A 27,815-nucleotide genomic window follows, 5' to 3' on the forward strand; every position below is an offset into this window, starting at 1 on the left:
TATTTCCAATTGTGTTCGACCAAAATATAACTGGTATTTGAAGATATTAGTAAAATGCTGTTTCCATTTGGTGGTAACTTTCATGTGTGAGGTACTCCTGCGGCACTGTGCAGCCACGTGAAGTCTCCTCACAGCATGCTTCTGTCATTATAAAATGTTTCCTTGGAGTCTACAACACCGTGTGTTGCACCACGGAGCCTTTTCTGGAGAAGTTCTTTACCAAGGACTTCTCAGTAATCAAAAAAGTATTGGAGGTTCAATGTAAAATGATTCAATTAGTTCAAACTTGAAGTTGATTCATCCTTGAAGATGTATCCAACTTGTTAATTGTTATGTTCCAATGCTGTAAGAACAAATGCATGGGTAACAAACCAAGTCTTCATCCAGTACCTTGGAAACCATCGCAAGAAGATATTTTTGAGACTTTGGAGTGTTGTCATCTGACCAGTGCCAGAGCCCAACTGCAAGAAATTGAGCTTTGTCAGCACAAATCCTCGTACAGTGTACAACAGCGAACTGTCCATGTGTGTTTCTTGCGTTAGTGTTCTATGTAGTGTTAACACAATTTGTGACTTTGTATCTACCCTCTACCCCTGACCTCTCCACTCTATTACACCCCAGAACATTTATCCATTAATAAGGCTCTATTGCACTTAGATGTGGTACAAACTCCTAATATTTGTTCTTTAACACAGTTCATTAAAATTAGTTTTATGCTATTAAAAAACTATTTCTAATAATCTGTAATATATCTGTCATGTGCAACGTGGAAATTATATGTAGTTTAATTTTGTACAGGGAAAAATTTTTGTTAGAAGATTCAGTTTTCAAGTTATTCAAGAAAAATTTAAATAAGTTATCTTTAAACACTCCCCCTCCTCCCTCCAAACTCATACACTACTGATGTAATATGTTGTTAAATGACACTCACTCCTACTAATGTACAAAAATTTGTGACTATACAATTTTTCCTCCAATTGTCCTTCATTGCCTGGACTATGGTCCCTGTGCAGCTACCATGAAATGGTAGAGTCTGCTGAAAGCTACTGAACTTATTGAAGACAGTCAAATTTAAGATAGTAACAGTACTGACTGTAATAAATATTCTTTCTGGCATACTCATTTACAGTTACAAAACCTAAAATTCAAGAAACAGAAAGTAAACGATGAATTTAAGAAAACTATCTTCATGTGTCTCCTATTTTTGCTTGTAATGATACTGCTTTTGGGCCACTCCATGCATTTTGACACATTAGCAGCTTCTTAGGGAATGTCTGGCAGGTCAGTAATTAAGAGAACAAGGAAGGCCAGACCTGTGGGGATAGCCAAACCTATCAAGCCCCACCAACACCAATAGGGCTTGTTCGAATGCCATCAGAAGTTGAAATCCCTCAACAGCATCCCCTTTCATCACTGAGAAACTAACACTGGTGGAAGAACAGTGCTGTGAATGATGAAGAACAATTAAACAGAGTAACATACTCTAATAATAGAAAATAACAAAATGATGTGTGTTTGGAATGGACAAATAACAACCACTTTCTACATTCATATTTTATCTAACTTCAAATCTTCTTTTTGATTAAAATTATTATGGTGTTTATGAATCTCTATTACTTCTGTATACATGCATATATGGTAATGCAATGTCCTTGCTAAAGCGCTCATCTCCCTGAATTTTATTTCATGGTTCCCATGTCAAAAAAACATGTTCCGCTATGGCCGATTTTTCGGTATATCCCAGATGAAGGTCCTTTTGTCTTTGGCTAAGTTGGTGTTGATACTTCTTTTCATAGTTCCAATATACAGTTGTCCACAACTTCACAGTATTTTATATATCTCAGGTGTTGCAATAGTGTGCCATGCATCTTTTCCTATTCTTAAAGTATTCATTACTCTTCTTGGTGGATCTAAACATAATTTTAAACCAACGTACGATCTACAGTTTTATTAATCAATGGAAGGAAAACTTTTCCATATAGCAGCTGCTGCGGCTCACTACTTTCCGCTTCTTCTCTTCTTTGATGGAGCGCTCGATCAATCACCTTACTTGCATATCCATTTTTCTTGAAGGCCAAGAGTAAGTGATTTCATACATCCTGCAAATAAACTGGCTTACAGATTTTATTGGCTCTGACCACCAAGGTTTTAATGACACATCTCTTTTGTCTAGGATGACGGTTTCATTCCTTATGGAGGTATCAGTCAGTGTGTGTGTGTCCTTTCTGTATATCTTATGGCCCCGACTCCCGTCCACCAATTCAATGGCAGATACGCCCAGAAAATTAAGTCTCTTCCTCCTATCTTTCTGTTAAAACCATTGAGATGCACCAAGAAGACATTCAGATCTTTTTTACCATGAATACATACTACAAAAGTATCGTCCACATAGTGGTACCACTTAACTGGTGTTTTACTGATCACGTGCAGCACCTGCTGTTGGTTGGTTGGTTGTTTTGGGGGAGGCGACCAAACATCGAGGTCATTGGTCCCATTGGATTAGGAAATGATGGGGAAGGAGGTCGGCCATGCCCTTTCAAAGGAACCATCATGGCATTTGCCAAAAGCGATTTAGAGAAATCACGGGAAACTTAAATCAGGATGGCCAGGCACGGGATTGAACCACTGTCCTCCCGAATGCGAGTCCAGCATGCTAATGACCTCACTCGGTACCCACTGTTTGAAGAACTCCATAAATTAAGTTGGAAACAGCTGGACTAAGAGAGTTGCCCATAGATTTGTTTGTATTTGTTGTTGTACTGGGAATAAGTTGTGGAAAGGTAGCATCTAAATAAAGACACTATGTCAAATATTTGCTATGTATGAAATAGCTTTGTTCACAGGAACCCTCGTAAACAGGGACACTACATCAAAGTTAACAAGAATATCACTTGGGCTGATGTCAATCTCCTAAAGTTTTCCAACAAAATGCACAGACTTTTAATGTAACTGTCAATTTTACCAATACACGGCTGCAGCAGAGAGGAGAGATATCAGGCTACAGGGTAGGAGATCCTACAGCACTCACAATCCGTCTCAGGGGAACACGTGACTTATGCACCTTTGGTAGGCTACATAGTCTGGGTGGATGAGCTCCTGTTCTTTTGGTTTATATCATCCAAAGAGTTGACTGGTGGTTCTCAAAACTTTCGTTGTAGGATCCTTCTGAAGCTTTTTACAAATAGTGAGATCCAAAAGGTCACTAACCTTCTCATGGTAATCTTCGCTCTTCATCAAAACTGTGACATACCTTTACTCTGCATAATATTCTGGCCATCTCCGTCCTAATTTTATCAGCAGATTGTGATGACAACAGACGGATTCCTGCTGCTACATTTGCTATAATGTCCTCCTTGTGAACATTTAGTCACTTCACTGCAAAATTATCTCATTTCGATAGAAATGAACTTTCATCTTTGGTTAATTATCTTCCAGGCAAGTTAATAACCATTTGATAATTGTCAGTGACTGATTTTTTATGTATGAATCTCTGTAATCCATCAAACTTCCTCTTCTGCCGATTATTTGATACTTCTGCACTGAATTCCGTAGTCCTGAATGTTAGCCCAGTCGCAACACTGTATTATATATATAAAAAATGAAGATATAACGGCTTACTGCTATCTAGTTCCCGCCAGTTGTCACTGCATATGGTGGATCCGCTCCTGTAGCGTCACTACTTCCATGCGGTTGTAAATATGGTTAGCTTAAACCAAGTGAAACATTCTCCTCACCTTCAGAAATTTAAGAATTGTCGTAGTATACTGGCAGCGTAACAGGAAAATGAACAAATACAGTTGTTGAACTTTCTTCTAGTGTAGTCCCTCCAGTCGCCGAACCAAAACTGATATATCCTCCCTGTAGAGGTGTTTAATCATAGAATGTACGATTTCATGACTGGTGTCTTCTTCACTTAAAACTTCTGGTCTGAGAGGCCATGGATGATATACGAGATGTGTCCACAAAGTAAGTTCCATTTGGTTATATAAAACAAACGTGTACAGATACAGAAAAAATATTTATTGTACAAAAATCTACAACTGTTAAACTACTTTCCTACATAGCTTCCAAAATTTTGCAGGCACTTGTCACAGCATGGTACAAATTTTTGTATGCCTTATTTATAGAAGGTTGCCGCCTGTGTATTCAACCATGTGGTAACATGTTCTTTCAGCTCGTCATCATCGTTGAAGTGTTGACCACCAAGGACAGATTTTAGGTGCAAGAAGAGATGAAAGTTGATAGGAGCGAGGTCTGGGCTGTACGAAGGATGGTCAAACGCATCCCAGTGAAATTCCCATAAGAGTTGTTTGGACACATTCACCGTGTGAGGTCAGGCACTATCGTGGAAAAAAAAAAAAAAAAAAAAAAAAAAACAACCCAACACCTTTTGACAGTAATCATCGGCACTTGTTCTTTGTTGCGTGGCACAATTTCTTAATGGTCTTGCAGTAATCATGTGCATTGACTGATTGGCCTCATGGTAAGAAATCAATCAGCAAAATGCCTTTCTGTCCCACAAAATGGTGCACATGACTTTTTGAGGTGTCAGGATTTGCTTAAGCTTAACCTTCGTTAAAGATGAAGTGTGCCTCCATTCCATTGATTGCCATTTTGTTTCAGGGGTGTCGTACGATACCCAAGTTTCATCCCCGTGACTATCCGAGAAAGAAAACCACCGCCTTCTCATTGTAGAGTGCCAGAAACTGAATTTCACTGCCCATCCATTGTTTTTTGTGTTGTTCAGTAAGAATTTTGGACCCCCAACGTGAGCAAAGTTTTCAAAATTTCAGTTTTTCAGTAGCAGCTTCATGAATTAGTGATCGTGAGATTTGCAGAATTTCCATAACAAGGGCACTAAGTGTAAACTTACGGTTGTGCTTAATCTTCTCTTCAATTTTGTGAACCAGTTCATCACTAACCACAGACGGGCGTCCCCTTCGTTCTTCATCATGCACTTGATCACATCCTTCAATGAACAGTCTGGCCCATCTTCTAATCATTGAATCACTCATAACATTTTGTACGTAAACCTCGCAGATTTGCTGATGAATTTCCTTTGATTTAACTTTCTTTGCATTTAGAAAACGAATCACAGATCTAATTTCACACGCGGTGGCATTTTCAATTACGGCTGACATTATAAAGCAGCTCTACAAAGCACACGTCGGCAGCAGCGATCTGAAAATGGCGTACATGTCCTCTCCTTGAGTCAGAGTATCTGCCGCGCATGCTCAGAACTGCGATCGTAGCGCACCCGCGGATAGAAATAGAACTTACTTTGTGGACGACCCTTGTATAAAACTGCTTCCTAATGTATCATCTCCAACTGCAGGAGATATTTTACGCCAAACTTTTAGAATAACTGACAGTTGCCCTCTTGCTAGCAAATAAAACACATTAGTTGACTTGTAGTTTGTAGATAGGATTAAATTTCAAGCACTGCATCGTTACTGGTAAGTCGTCTTGTCCGGAAAGGTGTGGGGGCAAACTATTCTGCATCTTGTGAGGACCACTTCCATCCATCTCTATGATTTGGGGAGACATGCACCATGCTAGGCTTTATTGGTGACATACTGTTGTTCAGTACTTGAACGCACTTTTCTTCCTGCTGACTCATAATTTTTATTCCCATTCATGACAATGGAATAGGATCATCCTGCATGGTACTAGACCTACAGACATCTTTGGTTCCTGTACCCACTGTACCACTGCCCCTAATTCTCACATGGCCGGGACTCAACACACATATACTCTGTTCCCTTGGTTCTGAATCTTCAGGATGGTGCCTTACATGTTCTGAATCATTCTCTCTATTGAATACATTTCCAGTATAGACTGAACGGCAGAGGTGAAACTCTTCATCCCTGCCTTACACCCTTTTTAATCCAATAACTTTGTTCTTGGTCTTCCATTCTTACTCTTCCTTCTTGGTTTTTATATATATCACTCACCTTCATTACAGCTCAGATCTATTTTACTAAGAATTTCAAAGATCTTTCACCATTTTACACTGTAGAATGGTGTTCTAGGTCAACAAATCCTACACAGATTACATCATTTAAGAGGAGACTGCTATAGATCTTAATAAGGGTGTAACTGGATCATGTTTTTCTTGTTGAAAATTAGCAGCCAGTTTCTCAAATAATGCACTGTTAAATAGCAATAGCTACGCTAATGTTTAATAAAAACTACGCATTAATACAAATGTATTTAAAATAAAGGTACAATTATGTAAACTATTTGTATCTTTATTGAACACTTTTTACTATGGTGTACGTTAGAATACGTCCACAGTGAACAGTGGAGGCCAAAACCGGATTTAAATTTAAATGTTAAAAATTGATCATTAACAAGCAAAAAATAACAATGATTTTTCAGCATTGTTTAGTGTTTGACATTTAAGGTTCCCTTAACAATTTACTATATTACGAATTCAGAAACCCAATATACTTCGCACTGTATGCTACGCATACCAGTAAAATAAAATTTATTTTAATGTGATCCTACTGGAATACCACAACAAAATTTGACACATGCATTAACAAATAGTGTTTGCCAAATATATATGTTTTTTAAACAAAAACTTCTGGTTTCTAACATTAAAAACAGAAGAAAAGTGGTTTGGGAAAATTTAGTATTTTCGTGAATATAGTCAAGTAACACCTTTTCTGCTAAGTCAAACAGTTTTTGAATTACCGATATTTCAAGATTTCCAGATGTGACAAATATCATTCAATTTTCGAAACTTCAAAAATTAATTATCAAACATGAAAGATTCATTTTTGGGTTGGGATTTTTCATGCGAACAACCACTACTATTAATGTACAAAACAAACCAAAAAAATTTGAGGTATCCGAAACCAGACCACTGGTTGATTTCACTTGGACTGACCAGTTAATTAAGTGTGCTAATCGTATACAAATGAAATACCCTTTACACCAGAGACCTGACAAATAATGAGTCTCGTACTGAGGGCAGTTGAGTACTACTGTAGTTCGGAATCGGACAAAAAGTCAAGGTGAGAGAGCAAATAGCGCGACATTTGTGACTGTGCCTCAATGACATATAGAAACTGATAAAAATATATATTGCTAACCTAAGATGATCTGAAACTCAAAGAATATTCAACCATAAAGAAAAAGGAAACACAACCATATGGAACATGATTAAAAAGTAAATACCACATTCTCATAAACTTACAAAAAAATCAAATGTCAATAAAATTAATGTAATTTACCTTGGTCACTTGTTGGATAGTAGATTGTTTATTTGTAAAATCTAGACACGTTCTCACAGCTAACTCGGCCAAAGACACAAAATTTTTGTTTCTTGCTACAAAATCTGTCTCACAATTAAGTTCCACCATAGCAGCATTTCTTCCATCAACAGTAAGGGCAACAAGCCCTTGTAAAGTTGGTCTTCCTTCCAGTTTTGTTGCTTTTGACCAACCTAATGCTTGAGCTTGAGCTTTCAGCCACTTTTCTGCCTGAAAAATACATCAATATATGAGACTTATGAAGAAAATTCTTCCAAATCTGTCAGTAGACAACTGTGTACAAAATATGAAGTGAATGGGATTTATCTGACTGACTGTAATATATTTTAACAAACTCTGTAATGACAGGCATATGAGAAACTCTTCACATGGAATAGAAAAAACTTCAAAGTGTGTATTTCTTTTTGAACCACAGTTCCTAGAATCATCTTTTTAAGCTTTTACTCCTCTCTTTCACCTCCCGACAAAAAAGCTTTTGACTCGAGAAGCACAAAATCTGCTTTAGCTGTGTGTTCAAGCTGGACATGTTCAGTAATTACAGTTCCACCAAATAATACGAAGATTCTTTATCTTTGGACATGTAACTGTCCCACTGACGCATCTGGAATTGTTTACTGTTCGAAATGTCGTAAACTGAAATGTAATAAACACTTAATTGCATGATTCTTGTTGTGAAACAATATTCACTAGATGGAATCATGCAATCAGGCTACAAAATTCGACATATGCAAAAGTAACTGCAACAAGTGGCAAGAGTATATCTCTAAAACAGACAAAGTGGGTAGACTTAATAAGAAAAATAACCCTAATTTGGAAGTTGGGGGGTACTTGTTTGAGAATGTCATATGTTTGACAAAGATGTTATGGAGATTAGCAGGGCAATGGAAGGCAACAGTGAGAGTTGTGAGGAGGATATCAAGGAGCGGAGATCTCATTTCAAGGCTCGACGTGAGAATGTCACAGCCTTGGTGAAGGAATTGGTGTGGATGCATTGGGTGTAGCGAAAGCAGCATTTCATGTGGAAGGGATGCCAGGTATCGAAATGCTGGTTGGTTTTATGTGCAAAGAGGTTTAGATGTGGGGCTTCAGTGAGGAAGACTAATTTTTTTGTAGATCTGGCCCTCAAAGATGAAGCAGTTATGGGTCAGAATGACGATGGCTAATGTGGATTGGATTGTTTGGGGGAAAGAGACCAAACAGTGAGGTCACTGGTCTCATCGGATTATAGAAGGACGGGGAAGAAAGTCGGCCATGCCTTTTCGAAGGAACCATCCCGGCATTTGCCTGGACCGATTTAGGGAAATCAGGGAAAACCTAAATCAGGATGGCCGGATGCGGGATTGAAACGTCGTCCTCCCGAATGCGAGTCCAGTGTGCTAACCACCAATGCGATGGCTAATGTGAAAAGAAACAAAAGTTGTAAGAAGACTTTCAGGTGGCTGTTAGTGGAGACAGTGTTCTGGATCTGAGAGACCTTGCATATGTGAGATATTGGTATAAAGTGAGATTGCATCAATAATGAGGAGGGAGGTTCCATGTGGAAGAGGTGAGAGAATGAATTTGACGTTCCAGGAATTGGTTGGTATATTTTATGTAGAATGGGAGGTTCTGTTTGCTGGGTTAGAGATGCTGGTCAACCGGCACTGAGGAGGTGCCCAAGAAATATCACTTCACCATCCAATCCAAACTCACATTCAACAGAGTGAGCACTGAATCCTGCCTCCTGAAGGTAAGTGATGTGCAGCAATTCTCTCTCATTATTTTAGTTTTCTCAATTTTCATATTGAAACAATACTATGGAAGTTAAAAGGCAAATGAAAAATTTACATACTGCGATACCTTTGAACAGTGGGATACAAATGGTCGTTAATCTGTGCTACGGTATCTACTAATGCACGGGCACATCATCTTTTAAAGTGCAAGTAAGACTCTTCTGTACAGCAGTTAACTCAGAACGCACACTGACTGTTGGAATACAGCAGAAGATTTGATGTGAGGCAATGCAAAGAACGATCATAAAGATGATTGCAGCATGCAATAAACTGTCAACAAAAATTAACCTTCCACTTTGAAAAAAGAATGGTATGATAACAGTACGGAAAGGATAGATTGCTACTCACCAACTAGAGGAGAGCAATATGGAAAGGATAGACTGCTTCTCATCAAATAGAAGAGATGTTGAACTGCAGACGGTCACAATAAAAATGAGTACAGTATAATTTCACTTTCACATTCCCGGAATTAACATTTTATCACCATATACTTCATTTTTTATCACTCCCGTCAAATTTACTATGTTCACAATCTTAATTTGCACCTATTTTAGTGTTAACACATCTATAATTTTCCCATGATTTACACTTTATGAATCATTGTTTATGGACGAAAAACTGTCATAATTAACATAAAATGATGCACGCACTGCGTCAGTCTTGAAGTACTTACAATTGTTACAGGTCAACTTTCTTGACACCAGTGTGCACTACTCAGCAGATCTGAATCAGTAAAAGTTGGAACAATTCATGATTTGTCTCCTGGCACTGCTAACCTCAATTCGGCATGGTGGCTGATGGGAGTAGCTGTTTTGATACAAGTCGGAAGAAGATGAGACTTCAGAGGAACATTCACCTGTTCCATGTCACTACCAACTTCATTTTTTAGTTCTGTGCGCTACACAATAAGTGGTATCCTTATGTCATTGTAGCCATCTTGTTTCAGCATTAACTTTGGCCTGTGATTATGATCATACGCAAGGACATCCATTTCCCAGTATTTGTAATTTGATAATATATGGTAGTTTCCTTTATGATTTGTATACGAACTGAACATACTGTCATTTGCTAGCCAAGACTGAAAACATTGGCAGTGTTGACTAAACTGTAGGCCTACCTATAACAGATGTGAGGCAATCTCAATCAACACAGCTGCTCTCACCAACTACTGCACCAAGCGTTTATTGTGAATAGCATGTAGCATGTTCATAGCCTTGTGTTAAGTGACTGAAGTATTAGGTTAGTTGTTTCTTTCAATTTTTTTTCTGTCACAGTTTTAAAATGAAAAAAACAAATGTTACCAAAAGAGATAGAAAAACCCTTTCTATGGAAGACAAGGTAAAAATTCTCAAAAGAGCTGAAGCTCATTGTGGAACAAGCATTGCATTAGTACAAAGTATAGGAATCCCTGTCTCTCTGCTGAGCACCGTTGTGAAAAACAGAGATTCCATTTTGGAAAGTGCAAGTAACAGTGGGCCAAATTCCAAAAACCAGAAATATTCCAGTTGTTTAAAATATGTGGAACCAGAAGAAGTTACAAAGAACTGGTTTCAGGCAGCAGCTGCTTCATACATTCCAGTGAATGGTGTGATATTGCACAAAAGATACTAAAAATCGCCAATGTGGTTGGGATCAAGGACTTTTCTGCATCTAACTGGTGGACTGATAAATTTAAGAAGTAATACATGGTTGTGAACTTAAATGTATGTGTAAAAAAAACACAGTGTAGATATAAAAACTGTTAGTAAAGAGCTGTGTGGTAGGTTACAGGACCTTATGAAGAAACATAAAACAAAGAATATTTTCAACATTGAGGAAACAGGTCCCTTTTTCAGCATCCTGTCAAACAAAACATTTTCCTTCAATGGCGAAAATTGTGAAGGAAGCAAACACATTCAAGTTCACCTAGTTGTCATTTAGGCACAAATGTAAATGGTTCCGAAAAAATTAAAACATTCGTGACTAGCAAATAGAAAAACCATGTTGCTTTAAAAATATAGAAACGCTGCAAACAATCTACAGTCCCAAAAATAAAGTGTGGATGACATCAGAAATATCTGAAAAGCAATGTTGCCCTGATGCAAGAATGGGAACCTACAACAGGAAAATTCTCTTGTTGGTGGATTATTTCTCTGCACATCCCAAAAATATAAGGTTACGTAATATGCAATTAGATTTTCTGCCGCCAAACTGCACAAGCAAATTACAGCTCTTGGATTTTGGTATTTTCCATGTCTTCAAAATATACTATATGAAGGCGATTGTGCAGAAGGCATTAACTCTGATGGAGGTACCCAGCCTGCTTTAATGTATCAATTTTAGATGTTTTGCATTACATTGCCAAGGTATGGACAGAGATTAAGGAGGCCACAAAATATCCAACTGCTTCCAAAAAGTGGGATTCATTTAAGCCGATGAAGGAAATGGAGCTTACACAACAGACCTTGGTATCAATGATGACACTGTAAACCTACCGTATTTACTCGAATCTAAGCCGCACTCGAATTTAAGCCGCACCTGAAAAATGAGACTCGAAATCAAGGAAAAAAAATTTTTCCCGAATCTAAGCCGCAACTAGAATTTGAGACTCGAAATTCAAGACGAGAGAAAAGTCTTAGAGCGCACCTCCAAATCGAAACAAAGTTGGTCCATTGTAACATGAGACACAATTTAGGTCGAATGGATGAAGATACAGCTACAGTAGTTTGGTTCGAGTCGTAAGCTTAACAGTTAAAATTTACCAAGTAGCCATTGCTATGTGTCAGGCGCTCAGTCCGTATTTATACGGGTACCCTTCCTTTTTCACGTGCTTCGTCTGGTTTGAATCGATTGCTTATTGTGTTTTGATCTGATAACTGCCGCTCTCTTTGTTATAGGTGTTTACGTCACTCTAAGCTGACACTGCATTATTGTACTGTGTCATGCATTGTTCACGACCTGTTGCCGCTCGCGGCATGGCTCGCTTTTGTGCGCGCTACAAAAGAGAGAGAGAGAGAGAGAGAGAGAGAGAGAGAGAGGAATTGTCTCATAAGCGAAACAAAGGCAAGAGACTGCTATTTGTTGTTACTTACACTGCTGCTTTCTTTGATAATGATCAACAAGAACCAAATAATATCCTGCGTATGATAGATGTTCTAAACGAGAGTTTAGCGAAAAATTTTCTTCTGCATATGATAGAAGTTGTTCTAAACGAGAGTTTAGCGAAAAATTTTCTCCGTTTGAAAATCTTTGCAGACGCCTCTTTAGTACATTACATTCTGCACGGAAATTGGTCATCTTAGATTTAAAAATCTAGTCAGTATAAACATGACATGATATGTATATTCTTCCGTGTTTCCTGTTGTCTCACTCTAGTTTCGTAGTTTATTAGGCAGACAGGATTTAAATGGCATAGCAGCAAACACGAAAGAATACACGGCATTATGTTTACATTCTTCTACCTTTTCTTTTAATTTATTTGCTGACGCAGAGGTTTTGGTGCCAATATTTATCTTTGTGTCTGCAAAGCATGCCTGTGTAGCGCTCATATATTCGACGGCAGAAGTTAGTTGTGGCGGCACCTACCAACATTTTTCAGAACTTCCCCGTACTTTGCACTCGATTCTAAGCCGCAGGCGGTTTTTTGGATTACAAAAACCGGAAAAAAGCGCGGCTTAAATTCGAGTAAATGGGTAGTTACTTCAACATGGGAATAGCTGCATGGAAAGCGTGTCTGTTGATGATGAGATTGACTTTCAGACAGAAGAAAACACTGACAGTGCAGAAAGTGACAGTGATAAAACAACCTACATTTTTGGATTTTTCTATTAAAAAGTAGTAACTACTGTACGCATTTGTTCACATAATATTCGTGTAAGACCATCCAAATTAAACGTCAGTATAATAAATAAAAATAACTTAATAATGTTTCATAAAATGTTTGCTTAAAAAGCTGAAGTGTAGTATGGTACCCTCCCTGTCATCTTGGCTGTGGATACAGACAGATCTGCAATGGAGCCCCGACAACTAGGTTGATTGGAAGGTGACAGTTTGGTTGCCAGTTGACCAAGCCAGTGAGTGTGTAATAAAGGCTGCAGTAACATACTGATCTGTAGTGTAATGCCATTTTTAATGCACTTTACAATATGTCACATACTTTTCTTTACAAAATCTAAAACAGCTAGATGTACTGTGGACATCTGCTGACATCACATTTGCAGGAAAGTTACACTAAAAATGATGCAGTTTAGAGAGATCTTTAATGCAGTGTACACTTGAACTGCACTTTTTGTAGCCTGCAAGTATAAATAGAGAACTGCCAAATACGCCACCTTAGCTTTGCAAACATGTAAATCAACATGGCGGCTGCTTTGTTTGCGTTATTTTTAGTGCAATTTGCTGTGCTAAATTATCGGTAAATGTCATGTCAACTGCTAAACTTAGCACGCAATTAAGATAACCTTTATTATATAGTAAAAATATGTATGTATATCATACAAAACTATGAAAATACAAGGGGGTAGTACATGTAATCTATACAGCTTAAAAAGTTATTTCCCACATTTTATACCATTTTTTCCAAGTCTCTTGAAAGGTGCGAAAGCAGAGTTTCACCATACTATAACTATTTTCAGCTATCCGGACACAGTCTTCTTCCAGAAATAGAAGTCTCACAAAGTCACACAGCAACAACTGACACATACATAGCCACTGTCTCCAGGTGCTAAGCCCCAACTGCCTTAGCAACTGGAAACATTGGCCATGTGTTTGTGAGTTGTTGTTCTGTGAATGTGGGACAGTTCTACTTCTCATGGATGATTTTGTCTGAAAGTTGATATGTTTCTAGTATTGTTTTTCATTGTGCTGGTCTGTGACCCCACCTCTTCTGTGAGGTGGATAGCAATCTATTCTTTCCACATGATTGTTATTTCATCCCTGGACGTTCCACTGTTTGTATTGCATGATAATACTGACAAAGTCACAATGACACTGAAAAAATGGATACTATAAAATTACTGAACAGAATTGTTGGCCAGTCAGTACTTGCGTGATGTGAACATGCAGACACACAATATATTCGGGTAGCTCACTCAGACCTTTCCATCCTGGGGTCTGTGTGACCTGCTCTTATTTTTTGACTTCCCAAACTCATCTGTCTCTCCTCTTCGAGGAAGGAACTACTAGTTCCAAAAGATAGGACAGAGAGTATTCTTTTACATGTGACTATCAGCAGCTCATCTCCTGAAAGTAAGCTCTGGTCAGCAATTTCTTGTCTCATATTTTATAGTTTTCTTGTATGAATTTTCCTTTTGATAAAAACAACCCTAGACACAGGTGTATTATGGGCACTTGATTGGAATGATTTTAAAGAGACAGTTACACAAAAGTACTCATTTATTATGGTCAGAAAAAAATGTAGACAAGGGATAAAAGAACAGTTGTGATTGTCATGTTACTCTTTGATACAGTATGGTATGAAAATCCTTCAACGGCACACTTTTTGGAATGTGATGTTTTCTATACTGTCCACATTCCTGTGGTCAGCAATTGTTGCAGTTTTGCCCAGATTATACTTAACATTTTGCTTCATATTTGCATGTCACCACAAATATATTCGGTAGTCATGTTTACAACTGTGAACTACACTACAGATCAGTTTGAAACTGCAATCAGAATTTTCTGTTTCAGATGGAATTCAATTCAATGAGTGAAAAGTGAAGCAAAATATATACACACACTTTTCCCATGTTGCCTGATGCCCAACTTCTCTTAACTGTCTTGACCTCCTTGCTTTTACGTTGCCTCCTTTCCAAGTTTTCCTTGGCCTTTCATGTTTCCTGTGGTTTGAAGGTATCCATAGCGTAATGTTCTTAGGTAACCTGGATTCGTCCATCTTTTGGACGTGATATACCACATTAATTGTTTCTGTTCGATGTCAATTGTTAATTATACTTCTACCACCCTTTGTAACTGAACCTCTGCATTATACATCTTCTCTTTCCAAATGAATATCCATTTTAGAGGCCATCAACTTCCTCTTCTTACTGTCTGAAACTCTATGTCTGCTACTCCAAAGGATTCCATTTAAACAAGAGGTCAATTTTATAGCCTGAGCTATTCATACTATAATTTCTTGGTCATCTTTACCTGTGTTATAAGTTCTACTCCTAGTAATGTGTAAGTACAGCAAGCTGCAGTTTTCTCTGTATTTAGTTTGTAATGGGACACCTTTCTCTTGCATTACTTTTCCTCAACAGTAGTTGTTGATGCCAGTACTATTTTTCTAATTTTGGACAGGTCAATATTATCTCAGCTGCTTTTCTGAAAACTTTCATATAATTTTATGCACAGTATGTTATACTTCAAGCTAAAATTTATGAAAAGGAATTACTTTATTTTGGATGTTATAATCGATCAGTACTCGTTCTGAATGTACAGTTAAAATTATTTTTTTTGGAAACATCTGAAATTATGAATTATTTGGCACACTTAAAAATTCTATTATTAATTACACAATCTAGTACTGTTTATTACGTTCATTTCTGGGTTCATTTATGAAGTAATATTCAAAACCAATAGAAATTCATTTGTCAAGCAAACTTGTAAACCCGTTACGTCCGATGAGTAAGCACGCCTCTGATGTGATCGGAAGAATTTTTGTATTTTGTGTAAACAATGTAATTTTGGCTTTCTTAATGTGAATAATCAAGAGACTGTATGATGTACTAAAATGTGACAAAACATATTAATGTAACAACAAAAATTCTGCAACAACAATCTTCAAATTTATTTAGATCAATTCAACCATGAGGACCTAAAACATGCGAATTTCAGCTTCAAGAATCAGACCTCTATACAAGAAGAACTGGAGCCAACTCTACGTGAAAAGATAAGTAAACTAGAAAGTTTACTGTAATCTTTGCTACTCTCAAATCTTCATAAAAGACTAATGTGGACAACAGCTGCAACTAGAAAGGAGGGTGGTAGATTACAAGTTGGATGATGCACCATCTGGAAGATATTTTGTTTTCTGGGTGTTAAGTTCTAAGCCCCATCATTTATACTACTCCTGTAGTTTTTATGCCATATATTCTAAATCATCTTTTGCTTTGGAAATCATGGTTGCCAGCAAATTGCAGTGTATACAACAAGTTTCGCCCATATCTACTCCTATTCCTCTGTACTTCCTTTTCAGTGATTTAGAGCTTTTGCTACCATATTTTCAACATGGTAAGAGGTGCACACTAGCCTTGATGCAAACCCCTGTTGACAGGAAACCTTTTATTGCCAAATTTTATTCTTGATCTTGAACCATTATACAAACTTTGGAAAGCCCTTATTAGAGTGTAACTTATATTTGCAATCTGTAGTATTTTCCAGAGCCTTTGTATAGGTACAGTATCACACGTCTTATGAAGGTCTACAAACATAAGATGGGTTCTTTTGCTGGTGTTTAATTTTTTCTCTATTACCTGTTTCAAACAAAACACATTGTTGGCGAAGGCCAACCAACTCTGAATCCTGGTTGCTCTTCTTCATCCCATCTTTGTTTTCTGACTCCACTAGATCTCTGAGAATCCTTCCATATAAATGACTCATTGTACTTGTCACTGAAATGCATTTACATTTGTGGGCAAAACTTTAAAGACAAACGTAACTTTTACATGATGTGTCACTGCCAAATAATACAGTTCGAAGAAACTGGGACCATACATAGAAAAAACTGCTTACTACAGAAACAGAAATGAAACTTTTATTCAAAGACAAATTACAATGACAATATAGCGGAGACACTGAGTGCAATATAGCGGAGACACTGAGTTGCAGATAGACACAACAAAAAGACTCTCACGATTAAAGCTTTGGACCATTGGCCTTTGTCAATAATACACACACACACACAAACTCGTGTGTGTGTGTGGGAGGGGGGGGGGGGGAGCACATATGCGTACCTATTGTTGACAAAGGCCAATGGCCAAAAGCTTTCATTGTGAGAGTCTTTTTGTTGTGCCTATCTGCGACGCAGAATCTCCACTATATGGCGTGTAGCAACTTTCCTTCTCATAATATTGTTACATTCCACCCTGGATTTTCCATTGTTTGACAAATTACATTGAAGTCATTGTGATTTATGATGGTCCCCAGGACATTAAAAAAGGTAGGACACAGTTTTTAATAGGATGTGTGATCACCAAAGATGGCAACGCATGCTCTGCAACATGCTGCCATACTAGCCTCAAGGCAGGAGAGGAGTTCTTGTGCTAGAGTGTCCCATTCCTCTACCAATGCAGTTGACAACTGCTCAATGGTCATAGGTGCATGTGGACATGCTGCAATACGTCTTCTCAACACATCCCATACAGGCTTGATGGCATTTAAGTCAGGGGAATGGGTGGGCCAGTCCATTTACTGAACAACTTCTCATTCCAAGAGCTCTTCCACCTGTGCTGTTTGATGTGGCCACACACTGTAATCCATGAAAATTATGTTAGAGGCAAATGTATCACTGGAAAGGAACACATAGGGAAGGAGTACAATGTTACAATAATGCTGATTGGTAATGTTCAAAGATTTCGAGGTTTGTAAGCCCACGCATTTCTATGCCTCCCTTCTAGAATGATCGAGTTTGACAATGTTTCTGCCGCTTGCCTTATGAGGCAGTGCATTTTATATTCCTCATTTGTCTTTTAGCACCTGACTGCTTGTCTCCTCATTCTCTTTGATTCCATATAGTTTCTTTTATCCTCTAGAGCCCTAAAGGTAGGTCTGAAGTCTGATTTGGTTGAAACTCAGTGCACAAATGATATGGACAAAATTAAGTAAAAAATACAAAAAAAATTATTTTTATTTTCATACACATTTTACAGTGGTACATTTTCAATACCTGCTGTCTATGTTGAAACAAAGTGATACATATAACCTTCACAACAAAATTGTTCTTAATATATAAGATAATGCTGTTTTAGTGACAGAAACTTAACACAAGACAAATTAACTTCTTGTGGAAAAGAGCAAAACAATTTCTCTCAGTTGTGAAGCATAAGAACACTTTACATGTGCTGCACTGCCCCTAGAAGTCCCTAATCTGCATTTTGACATATTTTTCTGTTCATTATCTGAGGCAGTTGCTTAGCATTTAACACTCTGAATTCTGCAGATGGTAAGGTCCTTGGTGGACCACCATCTCTGGTGGACCACAACCACCAACACCACCACTGTCATCCTCATCACCACCAGTGCTTGAGATTGAGTTTTGCACATATTCTGGAACTCCATAGAAAATTAGACTTTGGTGTACATTAAACTTTAAAGGTTGATACTGCATTATGTTCTGCCGCCTTATAAATTTATTATTTTACGTTACTTGCCTTCATTCTAGCCATGCTGCTGCAAAATGAAAGTCTGTGAAATAATGGCTCACCTGAACCGTCCATTAATTGGATTTCCTTTCATTGAGTATTTTTCCACTACCATCGATCTGGGAGATCTACACCACCTATATATGTCAAACAATGGAAAATCCAGGATGGAATGTAACAATATTCTGAGAAGGAAAGTTGCTACTCACTATATAGTGGAAATGCTGAGTCACAGATAGGCACAACAAAAAGATTTTCACACGTAAAGCTTTCGGCCAATGGCCTTTGTCAACTGTCAACTATAGACACACACACACACACACACACACACACACACACACACACACATGCAAAAGCAGCTCTCACACGACTGCAGTCTCAGGCAACTGAAACCACACTGCCATGTGGTGTGGCACTGCAGTGCGGTTTCAGTTGCCTGAGACTGCAGTAGTGTGTGTAAGTTGCGTTTGCGTGAGTGTGTGTGTGTGTGTGTGTGTGTGTGTGTGTGTGTATTGTTGACAAAGGCCATTGGCCGAAAGCTTTAAGTGTGAGAATCTTTTTGTTGTGCCTATCTACGACTCAGCGTCTCCACCTATATATGTGTTATATTTTGTAACTGCATTTGATCTAGAAGTCTGTATATAAATCTTATCTTTCTTTGACCAACGGTGAATTTGGACACTAGGATGAACAACAAAATCCCAAGAAGCAACATAAATAGGTTTATTATCAAAGCATTTGATTACATTTTCATTAGTCCTCACAATATGATCACATGAATCTTGACCCTCCATTTTCAAATCTAAATCTCTCCTGAAACTCACAGATTTTAAAAGATGACTAGCCACAATATCCCCACTGCTAAGATTGACCTATGAGTCAGAACAGTGTTCCTCAACCAAGTCATGACACAATGCTGTGTTGTGCACATATATTAGGTGTGTCGTAAGGTTTTAAATGTCTTCTCATCTTCCACAGATAAAATATTTAGAACATAAGATAAAAAATGTATTGTATGTACTTCATGTGCATGCGTTTTTTGCATCTACGAAAAACATCACATGTAGGGGTTTTGGTGTGTCACGAAAGTTTGTAACATACTTTAGCGTGCCTCAAAGGAAAAAATAGTTGAGAACTGCTGAGTTAGGATACTGTCTAGTGCTCCCACATGTGAAGTACCTGCCAATGTACATAAGTGTTCTAGTCGCAAGAAACATGAAAGTCAAGAGGTATACTGTTGGATGTAGTTCTTCAAGCAAACTCAGTGAGGTATGTCCCTGACAAACTACCTTGTTCTTACTGGCTTGTAGAAGATATCATCTTCTCATCTATACATATATGAGTTGGTCAGGGCCGATTCTGACATGCAATTCTTAGTCTGTCAAGGAGTGTCACACCTTTCAATAACTTTCACTTCATTTGGTTTTCTCTAACACAATAATGTCATCAACCAATTTCAGGTTATTTCTTTACAGGTACAGCCAATCCCTGCTAACTGCATCTGCGATCAACGGATATGTTCATCTTTTCCAACAGTCTCAATTTTGGGAATCCCGGTAATGCAATTAACATAATGACACCCCCCCCCCCAAATTTTCTTAATTCTGCTCCATTACAATACATTGATTTCCCTGTTAGCTTAACGTGCTTTACATTCATAAAATAAGTCATATCATCAAACAATGTCTGGTCAACATATTACATGAAAAATATAAATTGTGACTTCACAGATGGAATGTCAGATGATGTAGTTTCTTGTGCTTCAGGATTAAGCCTGGAAAGTAAAATATAACAAAACTTTGTCAATTATATCTTAGATATAAAACAGAAGTCTGCTTCTAGAAACTGCTTACTCTGTCTTGTGTATCTATTTTGCACATCTGTCTTGGATTTCACTCAAAAGCACCTTACCAGCCTCTGAATCAAGACAACGACTCATTGGCAGCTGTTGTGTGTCACCTCATAGCTATATCACCATCATCTTATTCTTCAAATAATTCAAATTCAGAAACATTTGGGTTCTCCACTACCTATAGTTGCACTATTTCTTCATCAGCTAGGACTACAGCAAAAACAGGAGCTTACGGCGTTACTTATTTTTCTATTATTGTAATAAAATAAATGTTTGATATATGTACTTGTAAGGAAATAACATAATTTAATACAGAAAATGAAAGCTTACATAACAACAAATAGCAAAAAGTGAAAAACAAATAAACCCTACCACTATAACCAATTAAACAATGACAGGATTTGTACTAATACTTTCTTGAGGTACCAGGGGTGATAGCTGCAAGTAATAAGAACACTTTCAATCATTAAGGGCAGTCTGTAGGTAAAGATATTTATTTCTGTGACAGATGAAACTTTCGTAAGTATTAACACGTTTCTAATTTGTGAACATGAAAAAGAACGTTTTAAGTGCTGACATGTTGCACACCACGGTAACATTCACTTTCAAGCTGTTGCCACTCGTTGATAGCACAAGGAAATTTTAACAAATGGCAAACAGAATATGCCAAGTGTATACTCTGTGATACTGACAGGTGTTCTCGTTGCATCAGCTGGAAAATGTGTAAAAAAAATTGTAGACTGGAGGTACCATATACAATACCTATGGACATTAGAGGTTATCTGACTCATCTTTAATAACTAACCATTTTTGATAATACATCCGTAATTCTGGATTCAGGCTGACTGGGCTACAATGGTAAAAGTCAAGCATCAGGGAAGAAATGCCTTTATTGCTCATATGACATGTTTCGGAATTTATCCATCACAAAAAAAAAAATAATTATTATAAAAAAGCAATACATGGCTATAGCATTCCACTTTGATTGAAAACACTGGCACATTATATATAGAGTTTCTAGTTGTATGTGAACAAACATTTGGAAACTACTGACACAATTCTGCAGAGTGCAGACCAAGAAGACATTTTTGCCACCAGGTGGATTTACAAAATGTACAGTGGCGCGAAGGTGCATCTGCCACTGTACATTTATTATACCTTGATATCTTATGGCTGTAAGCAAACGTTTTTTAAAACATATATTTTTATACTAATGGTAATGATATTACAGTGATAAAAGGTTATAAAAAATATTTGTTAAATTTGGGAGCTTTTCGTGGCACCACACACTGTCAAAAGCTACAATCACAACAACTGTGTGATATAACAAGTAACATAAAATTAAAATATGCAGTAGCAATACAAACATATGCCATCAATTTAAATACAGGCAGTAAGACAGGGGAAGGAGAATACAATATCTTCATTAAAATTGGGGCAGTCGATCTGTCACACCCAAATCTGGTATCAGAAAGTATGCAATATGGGCTACTGCGCTTACCTGAATTAGAACAACAATTTTCTCGTAACGAGCAAAACCAGTTTTTTAAACGTAACATAGGAAGTATTTTAATATAAACAAGAACCGGTCACTGGGGATTTCACATCATGTCCATATAACCAAGAAATATTATTTGGTACCATCTACTGTCAAATGTTGAAATCATGGCGTGTTGTGACACTTCACAAAAGTTATAATCTCAACGCAAAAAATACATAGTTTAATTGTACATATAAATCCATACATTAAAAAACTTTGGGGGGGAGGGGAATGGGAGGAGGAAACCAATATTTTATAAAACATAGTAAATATTATTTCAGTATATGCAAATAGACAAAAATCAGTCTTGAGAAATTACACATAATCCTTAGAACACTAAGACATGTTACTTGGTGCTACACTCCACCAAGACCCCCCCCCCCCCCCCCAAATTTCTACTGTCTATGTCTTACATTATATGGTTTGAGATGTACAATTACATTATGTATTTTATACTTTGAGTTTAAGTTTTGTAAAACAGCACAGGATGCTACGATTTTAATGTTTGACAGTACATGGAACCAAATAATATTTCTTAGTTATATGGACATGACAAGTGATCCCCCACAACTGATTTTTGTTTAGACTAAAATACTCCGTATATTCACTAAAAACAAAAAAACAAAAAACACAACTAGTTATGCTATTTGACGTAAGTGCAGTAGCGCACACTGGATACTTAATGGAACCAGATTTGAGTCTGACAGACAAACTGTCCTAGTTTTAATGAAATTATCATGTTGTTCTGCCCCGTCTTGCACCTGTATAGTGGAAATGTTTGTACTACTATCTTACACTATAATTTTATGTTGCTTGCACAGTAGTTGTGATTGTAGCTTTTCACGATGTATGGTGCCACAAAAAGCTCCCAAATTTAACAAATATTTTGTGTGACCTTTTATCACTGTAATATCATTACCACTTTTATAAATAAAATATTTCTATTAAATAATAAAGTTAGCTCACAGCCATCAGACACATGGTATAATAAATGTATGGTTGTTGATGCGCCTTCACGCCACCAAACATTCTGTAATGTCATCTGGTGGCAAAGATGTCTTCTTGGTCTGCACTCTGCAGAATAATTTCAGTAGTCTGTGAATGTTTGTTTCAAACACAACTGGAAATACTGTATCTCTACGTATAGCAATCATTCCTGGGTAGATGTATTACAGTTTGTGCCCAGTGTTTTTAATCAAAGTGCAATGCTATTGCCATGCATTGCTATGTTTTATAAAATATTTTTCTTGTAGATATCTGATGATGGATAAATTCCAACATGCATCATATGAGCAATAAGGTCATTCCTTGCTTGATGTTTGACTTTTAACTTGCCAACCTCCTGCATGACTTTATGTCACATTTATATCTTTTTTTGACAGACTTGTGTTTCCACTGCATTAATTCACCACAGTTTATTACTTTGACTTCTACTATCTGTGCTAACATCTTCCTCTGCCACCATGTGAATACTACTTGTCATGTTTTGATGCACTGCATTTGCATATTTATCTGTTCCACCATGTTTCAGATTGTATCTCTGCCGATAGGAGTTGTTGTTGTTGTCTTCAGTCCGGAGGAGTAGTCATATGCTTTCAGGCCCCAGACTGTCTACACTGCAATGCTAACCCGTAATTTCTTTAATTTCTTTCTGTGTTTGTATGCCCCCCTGCTTCTGATGATTGTAAGGAAATGCTATTTTAACTACTGGTAATTAATCAGTTTCATATTCCATGAGTCATTTTGTGTGATAAATTGTAATGACACGCAACTAGTCTTTTATATTCACATTACAAATTAATCTGTAAATACTGCTAAAAGGTGAGCATTTTTAATAGACCAACAGATGTGAGTTAGTAATTCCAACCCACAGCCTTTTACACATTACTATAATAGAATTCTAATACGGAATAGGAGGAGGTTAAGCGATCAGAAATTTTAGTTGCAGCATTCTGCACTGACATGAGGAGGCTTTAAATGGGTAATGGTCTGAGCCACTTGTAACACCTCTATACACTAAAATATCATTAACCTGCATGCTAATGATCTGTTTTGTTATTAGGTGGTTAACGACAGATTTCAGACTTTTTAAATATGTTGTTGTTGTAGTTTTCAGTCCTGAGACTGGTTTGATGCAGCTCTCCATGCTACTCTATCCTGTGCAAGCTTCTTCATCTCCCAGTACCTACTGCAACCTACATCCTTCTGAATCTGCTTAGTGTATTCATCTCTTGGTCTCCCTCTACGATTTTTACCCTCCACGCTGCCCTCCAATGCTAAATTTGTGATCCCTTGATGCCTCAAAACATGTCCTACCAACCGATCCCTTCTTCTAGTCAAGTTGTGCCACAAACTTCTCTTCTCCCCAATCCTATTCAATACCTCCTCATTAGTTACGTGATCTACCCACCTTATCTTCAGCATTCTTCTGTAGCACCACATTTCGAAAGCTTCTATTCTCTTCTTGTCCAAACTGGTTATCGTCCATGTTTCACTTCCATACATGGCTACACTCCATACAAATACTTTCAGAAACGACTTCCTGACACTTAAATCTATACTCGATGTTAACAAATTTCTCTTCTTCAGAAACGATTTCCTTGCCATTGCCAGTCTACATTTTATATCCTCTCTACTTCGACCATCATCAGTTATTTTACTCCCTAAATAGCAAAACTCCTTTACTACTTTAAGTGTCTCACTTCCTAATCTAATCCCCTCAGCGTCACCCGATTTAATTAGACTACATTCCATTATCCTCGTTTTGCTTTTGTTGATGTTCATCTTATATCCTCCTTTCAAGACACTGTCCATTCCGTTCAACTGCTCTTCCAAGTCCTTTGCTGTCTCTGACAGAATTACAATGTCATCGGCGAACCTCAAAGTTTTTACTTCTTCTCCATGAATTTTAATACCTACTCCGAATTTTCCTTTTGTTTCCTTTACTGCTTGCTCAATATACAGATTGAATAACATCGGGGAGAGGCTACAACCCTGTCTCACTCCTTTCCCAACCACTGCTTCCCTTTCATGTCCCTCGACTCTTATAACTGCCATCTGGTTTCTGTACAAATTGTAAATAGCCTTTCGCTCCCTGTATTTTACCCCTGCCACCTTCAGAATTTGAAAGAGAGTATTCCAGTTAACGTTGTCAAAAGCTTTCTCTAAGTCTACAAATGCTAGAAACGTAGGTTTGCCTTTTCTTAATCTTTCTTCTAAGATAAGTCGTAAGGTTAGTATTGCCTCACGTGTTCCAACATTTCTACGGAATCCAAACTGATCTTCCCCGAGGTCCGCTTCTACCAGTTTTTCCATTCGTCTGTAAAGAATTCGCGTTAGTATTTTGCAGCTGTGACTTATTAAACTGATAGTTCGGTAGTTTTCACATCTGCCAACACCTGCTTTCTTTGGTATTGGAATTATTATATTCTTCTTGAAGTCTGTGGGTATTTCGCCTGTCTCATACATCTTGCTCACCAGATTGTAGAGTTTTGTCATGACTGGCTCTCCCAAGGCCATCAGTAGTTCTAATGGAATGTTGTCTACTCCCGGGGCCTTGTTTCGACTCAGGTCTTTCAGTGCTCTGTCAAACTCTTCACGCAGTATCTTATCTCCCATTTCATCTTCATCTACATCCTCTTCCATTTCCATAATATTGTCCTCAAGTACTTCGCCCTTGTATAAACCCTCTATATACTCCTTCCACCTTTCTGCCTTCCCTTCTTTGCTTAGAACTGGGTTGCCATCTGAGCTCTTGATATTCATACAAGTGGTTCTCTTCTCTCCTAAGGTCTCTTTAATTTTCCTGTAGGCAGTATCTATCTTACCCCTAGTGAGACAAGCCTCTACATCCTTACATTTGTCCTCTAGCCATCCCTGCTTAGCCATTTTGCACTTTCTGTCGATCTCATTTTTGAGACGTTTGTATTCCCTTTTGCCTGCTTCATTTACTGCATTTTTATATTTTCTCCTTTCATCAATTAAATTCAATATTTCTTCTGTTACCCAAGGATTTCTATTAGCCCTCGTCTTTTTACCTACTTGATCCTCTGCTGCCTTCACTACTTCATCCCTCAGAGCTACCCATTCTTCTTCTACTGTATTTCTTTCCCCCATTCCTGTGAATTGTTCCCTTATGCTCTCCCTGAAACTCTGTACAACCTCTGGTTCTTTCAGTTTATCCAGGTCCCATCTCCTTAAATTCCCACCTTTTTGCAGTTTCTTCAGTTTCAATCTGCAGTTCATAACCAATAGATTGTGGTCAGAATCCACATCTGCCCCTGGAAATGTCTTACAATTTAAAACCTGGTTCCTAAATCTCTGTCTTACCATTATATAATCTATCTGATACCTATTAGTATCTCCAGGATTCTTCCAGGTATACAACCTTCTTTTATGATTCTTGAACCAAGTGTCAGCTATGATTAAGTTATGTTCTGTGCAAAATTCTACAAGGCGGCTTCCTCTTTCATTTCTTCCCCCCAATCCATATTCACCTACTATGTTTCCTTCTCTCCCTTTTCCTACTGACGAATTCCAGTCACCCATGACTATTAAATTTTCGTCTCCCTTCACTACCTGAATAATTTCTTTTATCTCGTCATACATTTCATCAATTTTTAAATATACCTAAACCAAATATGATAAACATGTGACAAATGCAGTCAGTCAAGGAAGTACCATTCATGCAAGGTGAGTGCGTCATATTTTCAGCACATACACGTACAGAGGTTACGAGCTTGTCCTTCCATTGATCGATTCCTACCTTGACACAATGATGTATTGCCGATATCTGCCTTATACTGTGATCAGCAGAGCAGCATGTGGCCAGTTTTGTTACATTTAATCAGAGAAAACCAATTAATACTCTAGCAGGATATGTAGGTGAATGATACCAGCTGACATGTTCATAAAAAAAAGTTAAAATGTCTAGGTTAGTTAAACACTACCATGGAGCAAACATACACAACTATAAACAAACTGTAATAACTTTTCTTACAATAACCATGAAAGGTTAAGCAATATCAAGAAGATTTATGTGGAAAAAATACTATTGGAAAAAAAAAAAAAAATCATGTGCATTACTTGATGTTTCGGCAATGATACAACTTGGCTTTGACATTAGACAGCTGCACACACTTATGAATCAAGAAATTACCTAAAAAAAAAGAAGACTGATGAATAATTTTGTAATGTGTGAGATACAGACAGATGACTCAGTGCACCTTAGATGCAACCTGTTTTTCTGAGGAATACTGCATGTGTATTTAAGGGTGTCAGAACTATCATCAGTCTTTTCAAATTTCCATATCATTCACGCGAACATAAATGTGGTACAAAAACTGAGTAAGATCTGAGTTTCTTTGTGAAATGTTAGGGACGGACCCACTTAGACCAAAAGTGCGTTAAAATTTATATGTCTGGTAATATCAGTCAAAGCACTGTTCCTCTGTGGTACATAGGACAGCAATGCATCTCTTTTGCAGAGGCCATGGGAGGACAGCTCTAGGTAAACAATGAGAGGTGAAAAAGAAGCAATATTCTTTACAGGTTATTCATGGTTATATTGAATCAAGACAGAGTTCCCTATGTTGCTGCACTCACTATCACAGCCACTTATCTTTTTCTTTTTTGGAATGAAGGTTGTGGCAACACTGCTCTGCCCAAGGTCTGTATTTGGAAGTTGTCAATACTAGTTGTGACTTGGCAAAATTACAGTTATTATTTTGTGTAGTTTAGTTTTTTGCAGGTCCTTTGGATCATATTTGTGACAGCTCACTAATGTGTCAATAGGTTTACAAATAACACATTTTTTTAAAGAAAACATTGATACATGTTGTCCATTTACGTAACTGGATTTATATTAAAAAAAAAAAAAAAAAAGTTATCGACAACATTTCATAAATGTAATCCAACCACACGCGTACTATCTACCCAGAAATTCATCAACAGAGTAAGGAGAACTCTCAAAAACAAATGACTATAAATGGTTTTTAAAACTTATTATCTGCCATCACCTCTAATTTACAAGGG

The 27,815-nt window shown here is 37.5% G+C and overlaps 1 protein-coding gene across 1 annotated transcript in view; it reads right to left on the minus strand.

Moving 5' to 3' along the window:
• Nucleotides 1-27,815, minus strand: part of LOC126263118 (elongation factor Ts, mitochondrial) — an 83,214-nt gene that overhangs the window by 46,673 nt on the left and 8,726 nt on the right. Inside the window, exon 2 of the mRNA XM_049960130.1 lies at nt 7,242-7,490. Within this exon, the coding sequence (XP_049816087.1) occupies nt 7,242-7,490 (249 nt within the window). The remainder of the gene's footprint in view (nt 1-7,241; nt 7,491-27,815) is intronic.

The sequence above is a fragment of the Schistocerca nitens genome, chromosome 6, assembly GCF_023898315.1.
Source record: "Schistocerca nitens isolate TAMUIC-IGC-003100 chromosome 6, iqSchNite1.1, whole genome shotgun sequence".
NCBI lineage: Eukaryota > Metazoa > Arthropoda > Insecta > Orthoptera > Acrididae > Schistocerca > Schistocerca nitens.